Source organism: Oncorhynchus mykiss, chromosome 19, assembly GCF_013265735.2.
Source record: "Oncorhynchus mykiss isolate Arlee chromosome 19, USDA_OmykA_1.1, whole genome shotgun sequence".
Taxonomy (NCBI): domain Eukaryota; kingdom Metazoa; phylum Chordata; class Actinopteri; order Salmoniformes; family Salmonidae; genus Oncorhynchus; species Oncorhynchus mykiss.
Window position 1 is genome coordinate 35400280 of NC_048583.1, and position 13670 is coordinate 35413949.

The 13670-nt window shown below is 43.1% G+C and overlaps 1 protein-coding gene across 2 annotated transcripts in view; it reads left to right on the top strand.

The window, feature by feature from the left end:
* Positions 1 to 13670, top strand: part of LOC110497728 (mitochondrial ribonuclease P catalytic subunit) — a 37401-nt gene that overhangs the window by 3450 nt on the left and 20281 nt on the right. For both annotated transcript variants that reach the window (XR_005037704.1, XM_021574048.2), the window contains one exon: positions 8486 to 8593. Coding sequence is in view for 1 of the 2 variants with exons in the window: in XM_021574048.2 (XP_021429723.2) it covers positions 8486 to 8593 (108 nt within the window). In the remaining variant the exon portion in view is untranslated. The remainder of the gene's footprint in view (positions 1 to 8485; positions 8594 to 13670) is intronic.

Consider the following 13670-nt stretch of genomic DNA (forward strand, 5'->3'; position numbering starts at 1 on the left):
TTTATTTGAATCCCCACTAGCTTTTGCAGAGGCAGCAGCTATTCTTCCTGGGGTCCACAAAAAACAGGAAACATGACAAGTAACAAAGGACAGTCACATAAATGTAAAATACAGCTATATACAAACAATACAACCACAACAATACAACAACAACAAAAACGTGTGTGTGTGCATGTATTTGTTTGTGTGTGAGTGTGTGTCCCCTCACAGTCCCAGCAAAAAGTGTTTGCTTGAGTAATTGTAGATGGAAGGGAGTTTCATGCGATCTTGGCTCTGTATAATACTGTGCTTTGTTGTGAATTTGTTTTGGACTTGTGGGCTGTGAAGAGACCTCTGGTGCCATGTCTTATTGGGTATGGGTGTTTGAGCTGAATGTTATTTAATTATGCAGACAATCAGGAATTTTCATTATGGTAATACTTCTCATAAAAACTAGAAGAGAAGCATTTTATCTCTCATCAACCCTCAACCAGGAAAGGCCAGCATGCATGTTGTTGATGTTAGTTCTGTATGTGCAGTTAAGGGCAAGACATGCTGCTCTATTTTGAGCCAGCTGCTGCTCTGCTAGGTCTTTCTTTGCTGCACTTGACCATATTACCAGACAATGATCTAGATGGGACAAGACCAGAGCCTGAACAACTTGTGCAGTTGATTTGTATGTAAAAACATGTTTTTTTAAAGGCAGAACATCTTTTAATAACAGACAAACCCCTCTACATCTTCACAACTTTTTCAGTATGACTTGACCATTGTAATTGACCATCCAATGTTATACCTAGGAGCTTCCTCAACTTGCTCAATGGTCATACCCAATGGTCACACCCTTTCTACACAACTCCAGTTGAGGTTTAGGTCTTCGTCTTCGAGAATGTTTTGAACCAAATCTATGGAGCGACTTCAGTGCCAACATAAATTCTATTTGAATTCCATCATTTTACATTTGTATTTGGATATAGCATTTTTTTTATTTGTAATGCACAAATTGAATCATTGTATTCATAAATTGAACTTGTATTTCATGATTTGAAACACAATTGAGTGAGTATTGCATTCAGTTATTATAATTCAATTTAATTGAATATTCAAATGCAATATTTATATTGTTGTTTTCAATATGGTAGATATTGCATTCATTGTGGATCAAGTTTACAAACTATAATTTCAAGTTGATCAAAGTTTGTATATTCGACTTCTCAAATGCATTCAGATTCAGTTTTCAGATTCAAAAACAGAGACAACATCCTGGTACTTTGCCAGCCAGGAAAGGTAGAGGAGAACAGATAGAATCAAACGCTCACTGTGGTCAACAGAAGTTTCTGGTGGTTTCTAAAGCCAACGTGGCATGTTTAATGCATTTTCTTTCTATGAATTTGGCTCTAGCATTTTAACTGTTTTGGCTCTAAGCTATTATGACCCCATTCCTGAAAGTTAAGACTTTCTGGAACGTGGACGTGCCTTCTGTTTCCTGCTATGATGATCACAGGCCGTGTTAGGAGTGTCAACAATTTGGCCCACAGTAGAATATAGTTGAATAGCCCTGTCATAGCCCTTCTAAGGATAGCTGTTCCACTCCCTATGTAATCTTGTTCTTGTGACTGACTGGGTTTGAACCAGGGCTCTTGCATGTCACAAGACTTTGTTAGTAGAGCTGGGACACCGTCCATATCTTTCACTTATTGCATGCATTTAGCTGATACCGTTCATTACGGTAAGTAGCCTATACCATAGAAATGTAAAGTTTGAAATTAAATAAGTTTGCTGATATGGTTGATTCTTAACTGGACAATTGATGACCACAACCATCAAACTAGTAGTAGTAGTTTAAAGGATAATAACAAACAAAACAGTTGCACATTGTTATGAACATATTGTTCAATTTATCGTTATTGCATCAATTCAGGCAGTTTATCACAATATGGTTTTATACCCATATTACCCTGCTCTATGTGTTAGCCCACTTAGCTAAACCCTATAGGCATCCGTTCAGGAGTTTAATGTAAAGGATGACACATTGCTTGCCTAACGAGTACCGCATCCCCCTGATTCAGCTTATACTGAGACTCGAACACAGGACGTCTGCCTTGCAAACATACTTGACCGCCCTCCTGAAGTGTTCCAACCCACCAAGATATTTAAAAAGGCCTTCTTCAATTGCACAAGGTGCGACAATTCAGGCTTATGAGTGTGTTTCACAGATCCCGATCTGCTACATTCACCCACTAAACTCACTCCACAGCGACCCCAGTTGTTGAACCAGCGCATCTGTAGATCCAAGTCCAGTGGCACCATTGTAAAGGACATCACGTTGACTGCTTCCCCCTGATTCAGCTCATATGGAGAGGCCTTCTTTAATTGTGCAGACTGAGGAGTGAGTTTCACAGATCCCTATCTGCTACACTAGATCCAGCAAGGTTACTCATCAAAAGAGCGTGGTTTGGTGATCCATGCTTATGTGATGAGAACCTTGCCTGTGACCTGAAGACGTGTTAGTTTGACATGTGTTAGCTTGTGTTAGATGTGTACGTTTTAAGTCTCCGGCAAGGGTAGTCATTATAAGGTTAACATGTTTCTGACTTAGGCATTGGTCCTGTGGCTTGGATGGGTCTCTTCAAAGAGTAGGTCAAAAGGGGTTGAAGTGTAACACAGGCGGATCAGTGACCATGTTTGTGTGATGAGTAACTTGTCTGAGACCTGAAAAGTTGCATTGTCAGGATACAGGATACCTGGGTTAGAAAGCGCATCAGTCAAGCTGATACCGGTCTCAGGCAAGGTTGCTCATCACATGCATGGATCACCAAACCACCTCTGTTGCACTCTCATTAAATGGGGTGCAGAGATCCTTCTGCTTCTGTTTGCCACAGAAAGTGTTGTTGTTGTTGGGCAGTACTTTTAGACTTTTCCTCAAGTAGTATTTTACTGGGTGACTCACTTCTACTTGAGTCATTTTCTATTGAGATATCTTTACTTTTGCTCAAGTATGACAATTGGGTACTTTTTCCACCACTGAGAACTACTGTGTTAAATCTGTTTTGTCTTAAAGGGATACTTTGGGATTTTGGCAATGTGGCCCTGTATCTACTTTCCCAGAGTCAAATAAACTCATGGATTAATGTTTTGTGTCTCTGTCGAGTAGGAAGGAAGTTAGAGGTAGTTTCACAAGCCAATGCTAACTAGTGTTAGAGCAATGGGAACTATCCTTTATAGATACTGTTTCATGGGAAATATAATTTTTGTACAGATGTACAAAGCATTAGGAACACCTTCCTAATATTGAGTTGCACCCCCTTTTGCCCTCAGAACAGATTTACTTTGTCGGGGCATGGACTCTACAAGGTGTCAAGTGTTCCACAGGGATGCTGGCCCATGTTGACTCTAATACTTCCCACAGTTGTGTCAAGTTGGCTGGATGTCCCTTTGGATAGTGGACCATTCTTGATGCAGACAGGAAACTGTTGAGTGTGAAAAACCCAGCAGCACCTGGCACCTACTACCATACCCCGTTCAAAGACACTTAAATATTTTGTCTTGTCCATTCACCGTCTGTATGGAACACACACACAATCCATGTCTCGAGGCTTAAAAATCCTTCTTTAATCTGTCTCCCCCCTTCATCTACACTGATTGAAGTGGATTTAACAGGTGACATCAATAAGGGATCATATAGCTTTCCTCTGGATTCACCTGGTCAGTCTGTCTACGTCATGGAAAGGGCAGGTGTTCCTAATGTTTTGTACACTCAGTGTATATTGTATAATAAAGTGATAGGCTATTTCATGGCAGTTTATTTGGGAAATTCAATTTTCTTTTGATTACTCGATTGCATGTCAGGATGAACTGTAATACATTAAGTCCCTGTTCTGAGCTGTAATCCCTCTTTGTTGCTTTAGGTAACATTAGTTTTGTTTATATCTGGGCATAGCGTGGACATTTTTTGGGCCTGCTGCAGTCATATAAGCTGCACAAAAGAGTTTCACATTTCAACCCTCAACAGGATCTCACATGAGTGACCCTGGAAAGTCCCTGTGTGTGTATGTGCGTTTGTCTGTGCTTGCGCGGACTCTAACCCCCCATGGTTACATGAGTGAGTAGTTTATGATGTGAAACCAGTGTGAGGCACTGAAAACTAACGCCCTCAGTCCTGGTGCTGGGGCTGGAGCTCCTATGCAGCATTAGTGTTTTCTTTGCAAGGTTCAACTTCATTGTAAAGTCTATCACATGAAAGAGTGCAAGAAAAATGCATTTAGAATAAATTGAAAAGCAACGGTACCATTTTTTAATTAAATCATTTTGTCTATGATTCACAGATTAAAATTAGAACCCACTTGTTATGGTTTGTCTGCGGTGCAGCACTGCTTTATATTAGCCTATTTCTCTGTCTGTCCCAATTAATACTTTCAGAGGTGAATTCCTAGAATAAGCATAACATAGTCTTGCACTGAGAAGTAAGATATTATTGTTGTTCTGTAACTAACCAGGATGTAAAGGGCAACATTTTGCCGCAGGTTGACAGGGAACACCCTGGCTTGCAGGGTTTTAGAATGTAGAACCAGCCATAGAACACAACATAACAACCTGTTCCTCGCGCTTTAGACTAGAGGGAGATGACAGACCGGTGGAACAGCCACATGTATTTTTATCTACAATTGTTGTTTTGGGTGGTTGGATTGAATACAGTTATGTGGAATGTCACTGTATAGCCTAATGCTATTAAGATATCAATGCAAATGTTATTGGCCACGTGCTACATACAACGGGTATAGAATTTACCATGAAATTATTGCTTGTATGAGGTATTTCAGATAGATACAGTGCATTCGGAAGTATTCAGACCCCTTCCCCTTTTCCACATTTTGTTACGTTATAACCTTATTCTAAAATGGATTAAATACCGTTTTTCCTCATCAATCTACACACAATATCACATAATGACAAAACGAAAACAGGTTTTTAAAACAGTGCATGTCAGAGCAAAAACCAAGCCATGAGATCAAAGGAATTGTCCTTAGCGCTCCGAGACAGGTTTGTGTTGAGGAACAGATCTGGGGAAGGGTACTTAAACATTTCTGCAGCATTGAAGGTCCCCAAGAATCTACCAGAAGGACAATCATCTCTGCAGCACTCCACCAATCAGGCCTTTTTGATAGAGTGGCCAGCCTGAAGCCTCTCCTCAGTAAAAGGAACATGACAGCCTGCTTGGAGTTTGCCAAAAGGCACCTAAAGGACTCTCAGACCATGAAAAACAAGATTCTCTGGTCTGATGAAACCAAGATTGAACTCTTGTATGTATATGTTTGTGTGTTTGTTTTGTGTCGGTTTGTGTGCTTATGTAGTGTATGTGTTTGCGTTTTGTATGAAAGTGTCAGTGTAGTGTGTGTATGTAGTGTGTATATATATATAGTCTTGTGAGTTTGCATAGAGACAGTAGGGTCCGGGCAGATAGTCCGGGTAACTATTTGATGAACTATTTAGCAGTCTTATGGCGTGGGGTAGAAGCTGACCACATTTAAAATACCCAAATGCGGGACAACAGGATGATTTTGCTGGACAATGTAGTATGTCTGTGTGATCCCCCCTCAATCTTTTTTTTCTAAATTAGTAGTGTTTGAATTTGTTGATTAAATGTGGGAGAGGATTGTTTGCTTGTGGGACACAGGACACGGGACCAAGGACGAAAATGTAAGACTGTCCTGCACAATCTGGGACATGTGGTCACCCTACTGTGCAGGTGTGAGTGGGCCATGTTATGTCCTTAATGATGTGGAAGCCAAGATACGTGAAGCTCACGACCTGCTCCGCTACAGCCCGATCGATGTGGATGGGGGCGTGCTCTCCCCTCTTTCTCCTGTAGTCCTCGATCAGCTCCTTGGTCTTACTAGCGTTGAGGGAGAGGTTGGTGTCCTGGCACCACACTGCTATGTCTCTGACCTCCCTGTAGGATGTCTCATCGCCGTCGGTGATCAGGCCGACCACCGTTGTGTTGCCAGCAAAATTGATGATGTTGTAGTTGTGCGTGGCCACACAGTCTTGGGTGAACAGGGAGTACAGGAGTGGACTAAGCACACACCCCTGAGGGCCCCCCATGTTGAGAGTCAGCATGGCAGAAGTGTTGTTGCCTACTCTCACTACCTTGGGCCGGCCCGTTAGGCAGTCCATGACCCAGTTGCCGAGGAAGGTGTTCAGTCCCAAGGTCCCCAACTTGGTGATGAGTTTGGAGGGGACTATGGTGTTAAATGCTGAGCTGTCGTCTGAACAACATTCTCACATAGTTTTTTCCCCTCTTGTCCAGGTGGGAGAGGGCAGTGTGAATTTACATTTTGCGTCATCTGTCAATCTTTTGGGGTGGTATGCGAATTGGACTGGGTCCATGGTGCCTGGGATGATGGTGTTGATGTGTGTCATGACCAGCCTTTCAAAGCACTTCATAATTACAGATGTGAGTGCCAGGATGATTACAGTATTTTAGGCAGGTTACCTTGGAATTCTTGGGAACTGGGACAATGGTGATCAGTTTGAAGCATGTTGAGATTACAGACTAGGACAGTGAGAGATTGAAAATGTCTGTGAAGTCAGTACTGAGGCGACACTACAGCCTGGGGTTGGATCCCGTGACCGGGAGCCCCATAAAAAATCAGCTGTTTCCAGCTACAATAGTCATTTACAACATCAACAATGTCTACACTGTATTTCTGATCAATTTGATGTTGTTTTAATATACAAAAAAATTGCTTTCTTTCAAAAACAAGGACATTTCTAAGTGACCCCAAACTTTTGAATGGGAGTGTAGGTTCCTTGGTGATTTAGACATTTTATTGGTTCCAGACAGTATTGCAGATACGTAGTTGATAAAATTGTTTCTCAGCATTGTCTCCTTTTTCCATGTGGAAAACTCAGTTATGCAAGAACAATGAAGAAGAGCCATCAAATGTGAAATATTCTCTCCCTACCAGGGAGAAACTCTGGAGAGATGCAAAGGTGCCTCCTATCAAGTGTAACTGGGTGGTTGCCATGCTATGCTCAGCTAAACCCATTCCCTCCACAATGGAACTAGAGTGGAGATCCATTGTCTCTGACTCCATCAAAAACAACATCTAAGCACAAGTCACGTGACCCTACAACCTCTGGGAATTCCCAGTTCTTCCAGTCCCAACTCGCCATGACAACTGCTAGTGCTGCAGGGGAGCAGATAGCAACACAACAAGCTGTGTTTAAAAGGTAGAGGTGAAGTAAAGGGAAAGTAAGCTCTTCCCCAGGCTATTGGTTAACGAGATGTTAACGTCCTGCCTTTATCCCAGAGGCCTAATGATATATTAGAATGTCTATGGCCTGAAACAGGGCCTGAATGTTTCTTCAATACTTCATGTCCTTTAGTTGCAGAACTCGTTCTCCCTTCTGCAACACAGGGATTCCCCAAATATTATTCCTCTTTCCGTCCCATACAGATGTCTCATTGCGATGCTGTTGCTTACAAAGTCAAAAGCTTTTGCTAAATTTGCTATAGTTTTTTTTGTATAGTTTTTCTCAGGGGTATACAGTACTTTACTGTTGTTCTGGTGGACTTTAGGATTGTATTGGGGGTGTGTCAGGGGATTTTTCAGGCTCTTTGCTAGCAGAGACAAAGAAGTGAAAGTACTGGCCTGTTCCATGGGCTACAGTATTGTATAATGGACACTTATACCACATTATGTGTTGGTTTGTAGGCTGTAGTTGGTCTGTCTTGTTGCATTCTCAGGAAACATGGTGAAATATTAGCATCTATATGTGATGAAATGAATTTAAAAATATATTTTTATGTATGTCGCAATCAATTTTTTTTTCCATTTCTTTCATCACAAATAGATGCTAATATATACACCATGTTTCCTGAGAATGCAACAAGACTGACCATGTATGTCGCAATCTAAAAAAAGTATTTCATGTGTCAGTGGATCTCTATTTCCTATGTACTAAGCAGCAGTGACAGCAACATGAGAGACCTATGCATGCATACCTGCAGTGTAGAATGTACATGATAGACAGACAGACAGGTGGAGGTGTGGCCTGGGTTGACATGTGGCCTATCCAGAAATTCTGCGCTGTACTGTGTACTGCCAGATTTATATCTGGACCCAGTCCAGTTTCCCATTGAAACGGAAACAATGAAAGAAAAACAAGAGCGAGAAGGAAGTCCTGGCTGTCGAGTTAAGTAAATATTGACCATGCCATGTTTGATTTATCTTGCCCTGCTACTGAAGTTCATCCTTGTTGTGTACAGACCAGCATGCATCATGAGCTGGTGCTCAAGACTTTCAAGTATTTTTTTTGTGAATAAGTATGTGAATTTCCCACCCCCTCATAGATCACCTGATAGCTGTGAGACATTTAATTTAAAAAATATTAAATATAATATGGACTTGACATGCACAAACATTTCAAATGGAAGCATAAAACATTTAACCACATATGTAAACCGGAAGCTTTGGTAACCAAGTGTTTCTCCCTCTCCTAGGAGCTGGAGAGCTTCAAGAACTTTGTCAAGCGGAAGCCGGCCTTTGACGTGGTCATAGATGGACTCAATGTGGCCAACATTGGCATCAAAGGGAACCAGTCGCAGACGGTGAGTTCTCTGCGAATGTGAGTCCAGAACAACAATCACAGGGTATGAAATGTTCTGAGTTGGCACCATTGATCTGACATTTAAGGATGTGGTGTTGTGCTATTGATTAGTGATGGGACGGGGGGGACGATAGTTACATTTTGGGATAATATTTTACTTATTTTTACCCCTTTTTCCCCCCAATTTCGTGGTATCCAGTTGGTAGTTAGTCTTGTCTGATTGCTGAAACACGACCCAACTCAGCCGCACTGCTTCTTGACAAAATGCCCGCTTAAGCCAGCCACACCAATGTGTCGGAGGAAACACCGTAAACCTGGCGACCGTGTCAGCGTGCATGCGCCTGGCTCGCCGCAGGAGTCGCTAGAGCGCGGTGGAACAAGGACATTTCTGCCAGTCAAACCCTCCCGGACAACGCTGGGCCAATTGTGTGCCACCCCATGGGTCTCCCGGTCGTGGCCTGCTGCGACAGAGCCTGGACTCAAACCAGGATCTCTAGTGGCACAGCCAGCAACTGCGATGCAGTGCCTTAGACCACTGCGCCACTCGGGAGGCCGACGGGGATATTATTTTTGACGATATATTGTACTGTTCTGACAATATCGCAATATAATTTTAGCGGAAGTTGGCTGTATCTGCACCAAAACGCCAGTATTTTTTTCCTTCATAGCTTATTTTCCATCTTCTTTTTAAATAGGGAGCCAATTCGTTTTCAGCACTTTTATTTTATTGACTGATCAAAATTCCGTTTATCATGGCTCTCTATTGTCCCTCTGCAGCAGACATATGGTGAGCAATATGTTTTGAACATCAAATCACAATAAAATCACTGTCCCGAATCACTATCTATCTATCTATCTATCACAGTATATCACAAAAGTGAGTACACCCCTCACATTTTTGTAAATATTTAAGTATATCTTTTCATGTGACAACACTGAAGAAATGACACTTGGCTACAATGTAAAGTAGTGAGTGTACAGCTTGTATAACAGTGTAAATTTGCTGTCCCCTCAAAATAACTCAACACACAGCCATTCATGTCTAAACCGCTAGCAACAAAAGTGAGTACACCCCTAAGTGAAAATGTCCAAATTGGGCCCAAAGTGTCAATATTTTGTGTGGCCACCATCATTTTCCAGCACTGCCTTAACCCTCTTGGGCATGGAGTTCATCAGAGCTTCACAGGTTGCCACTGGAGTCCTCTTCCACTCCTCCATGACGACATCACGGAGCAGGTGGATGTTAGAGACCTTGCACTCCTCCACCTTCCGTTTGAGGATGCCCCACAGATGCTCAATAGGGTTTAGGTCTGGAGACATGCTTGGCCAGTCCATCACCTTTACCCTCAGCTTCTTTAGCAAGACAGTGGTCGTCTTGGGGGTGTGTTTGGGGTCGTTATCATGTTGGAATACTGCCCTGCGGCCCAGTCTCCGAAGGGAGGGGATCATGCTCTGCTTCAGTATGTCACAGTACATGTTGGCATTCATGGTTCCCTCAATGAACTGTAGCTCCCCAGTGCCGGCAGCACTCATGCAGCCCCAGACCATGACACTCCCACCACCATGCTTGACTGTAGGCAAGACACACTTGTCTTTGTACTCCTCACCTGGTTGCCGCCACACACGCTTGACACCATCTGAACCAAATGAGTTTATCTTGGTCTCATCAGACCACAGGACATGGTTCCAGTAATCCATGTCCTTAGTCTGCTTGTCTTCAGCAAACTGTTTGTGGGCTTTCTTGTGCATTATCCTTAGAAGAGGCTTCCTTCTGGGACGACAGCCATGCAGACCAATTTGATGCAGTGTACGGCGTATGGTCTGAGCACTGACAGGCTGACCCCCCACCTCTTCAACCTCTGCAGCAATGCTGGCAGCACTCATGAGCAACAATTCTTTTTTTCAGATCCTCAGAGAGTTCTTTGCCATGAGGTGCCATGTTGAACTTCCAGTAACCAGTCAGTATAAGGGAGTGTGAGAGCGATGACACCAAATTTAACACACCTGCTCCCCATTCATACCTGAGACCTTGTAACACTAATGAGTCACATGACACCGGGGAGGGAAAATGGCTAATTGGGCCCAATTTGGACATTTTCACTTAGGGGTGTACTCACTTTTGTTGCCAGCGGATTAGACATTAATGTCTGTGTGTTGAGTTATTTTGAGGGGACAGCAAATTTACACTGTTATACAAGCTATACACTCACTACTTTACATTGTAGCAAAGTGTCATTTCTTCAGTGTTGTCACATGAAAAGATATACTTAAATATTTACAAAAATGTGAGGGGTGTACTGTACTCACTTTTGTGATATACAGTGTATATATATATATATATATATATATCAGAAGAAGAAAAAAACGTCCCTTTTTCAGGACCCTGTCTTTCAAAGATAATTCATAAAAATCCAAATAACTTCACAGATCTTCATTGTGAAGGGTTTAAAAACAGTTTCCCGTGCTTGTTCAGTGAACCATAAACAATGAATGAACATGCACCTGTGGAACGGTCGTCAAGACACTTACAGCTTACAGACGGTAGGCAATTAAGGTCAGAGTTATGGAAACTTAGGACACTAAAGAGGCCTTTCTACTGACTCTGAAAAACACCAAAAGAAAGATGCCCAGGGTCCCTGCTCATCTGCGTGAACGTGCCTTAGGCATGCTGCAAGGAGGCATGAGGACTGCAGATATGGCCAGGGCAATACATTTTAATGTCCATACTCTGAGATGCCTAAGACAGCGCTACAGGGAGACAGGACGAACAGCTGATCGTCCTTGCAGTGGCAGACCACGTGTAACAACACCTGCACAGGATCGGTACAGCCGAACATCACACCTACAGGACAGGTACTGGATGGCAACAACAACTGCCCGAGTTACACCAGGAACACACAATCCCTCCATCAGTGCTCAGACTGTCCGCAATAGGCTGAGAGAGGCTGGACTGAGGGCTTGTAGGCCTGTTGTAAGGCAGGTCCTCACCAGACATCACCGGCAACAACGTCACCTATGGGCACAAACCCACTGTCGCTGGACCAGACAGGACTGGCAAAAAGTTCTCTTCACTGATGAGTCGCGGTTTTGTCTCACCAGGGATGATGGTCGGATTTGCTTTTATCGTCGAAGGAATGAGCGTTACATCGAGGCCTGTACTCTGGAGCGGGATCAATTTGGAGGTGAAGGGTCCGTCATGGTCTGGGGCGGTGTGTCACAGCATCATCGGACTGAGCTTGTTGTCATTGTACGCAATCTCAACGCTGTGTGTTACAGGGAACACATCCTCCTCCCTCATGTGGTACCCTTCTTGCAGGCTCTTCTTGACATGACCCTCCAGCATGACAATGCCACCAGCCATACTGCTCGTTCTGTGTGTGATTTCCTGCAAGACAAGAATGTCAATGTTCTGCCATGGCCAGCAAAGAGCCCGGATCTCAATCCCATTGTGCACATCTGGGACCTGTTGGATCGGAGGGTGAGGGCTAGGGCCATTCCCCCAAGAAATGCCCAGGAACTTGCCGGTGCCTTGGTGGAAGAGTGGGGTAACATCTCACAGCAAGAACTGTCAAATCTGGTGCAGTCCATGAGGAGGAGATGCACTGCAATACTTAATGCAGCTGGTGGCCACACCAGATACTGACTGTTACTTTTGAATTTGACCCCCCCTTTGTTCAGGGACACATTATTCAATTTATGTCAGTCACATGTCTGTGGAACTTGTTCAGTTTATGTCTCAGTTGTTGAGTCTTATGTTCATACAAATATTTACACATGTTAAGTTTGCTGAAAATTAACGCAGTTGACAGTGAGAGGACGTTTCTTTTTTTGCTGAGTTTATATAGCATTGTGAGAATCCCAATACATATCGTATCGGCATGTAAGTAAAGTGATAATATCGTGAGGTCACTGGCAATTTCCCAGCACTACTAGTGATGTGCCTTCTGCAGTGCAATTAGACTGCAACCTATAAACAGTAACTATTAGAACATAGTGCACATGCACAGCTGGTGTTACCACTTCCATTTCAGTGTGTTTAGGTTCATACTGACTCACTGTTAGTCTTACTCAGTCTTCCACACTAACCAAACCACAGTCAGCGTCAATCAAAAGCAATATTCCAATGCAGGGGATGTTTCCTAAATCTGAACTTTTTTACTACTTGAGTGGTCGAGCATCAGTCATCATCATGAAAGCAAATACTCTCGAACGTCTCAGACTTGGGTTGAATCAGTGGGAGAAAATTAATTTTTCCCCCACTGATGACTAAGGCTGGAATCACTGTCAATATTACGAATTCCTAGTAACGGAATATAAAGGGTGCCTATCTTGTATTTGTAACTCAGTACAATTAAGTCATTCTGGACAGGATGTACGGTATGTCTGCTCCCTCTCTCCGGTTGCTACTAGGGGATGATATAGTGCACAGCACAGCCACGCCAGCATGTATAGACCCCTCGAAAAGAGCCAAATACAAATATCCATCTTGAATTCCAATGAAGTGAATAAGTTGTAATGCCAGCCCACATAAGTTACCCATGTGCTTCCCCCACTTGAGACACAGAGGAGATGGCATTGTCACGGCTGCATGGGGCTATGGGAGGCTGTTAATAAATGACAACACTTTTTCATGTGGGAAAGATGGGTATATTTTTAGTGCTGTGTATATTTATTTAACCATGGGCTCATAGCCGAAGAAACCCACAGAGTATTATATCTGTGCTCTGTAAGCAGAACCCTCAGTCACCACAGTCTGGCCAGCAGTCTGCCATGCATACACAAACACACACACAGTGTGAATAATCCCTCCACCTCCCCACAGCTGTTTAGCTTCTTGTTTCTCTGACAGGTGAGCTGAGCATTAGTGAGGAGCAGGGGGGGGGACTGTGGCCTCAGGGCACTTACTGCATAGAGTAGATATGAATAACCTGCTTCCAGCTTTCAAATACAGCAGTTCTGTATTTCTATAAATGCAGCACATGTAGCTTTGTTTCAGCACACCTACAGACTCTGATGCCTTATTGAGGGGATTTCTCTTCCATTCTAATATGACTAAAATCAGTATTTGTGTATTTGTG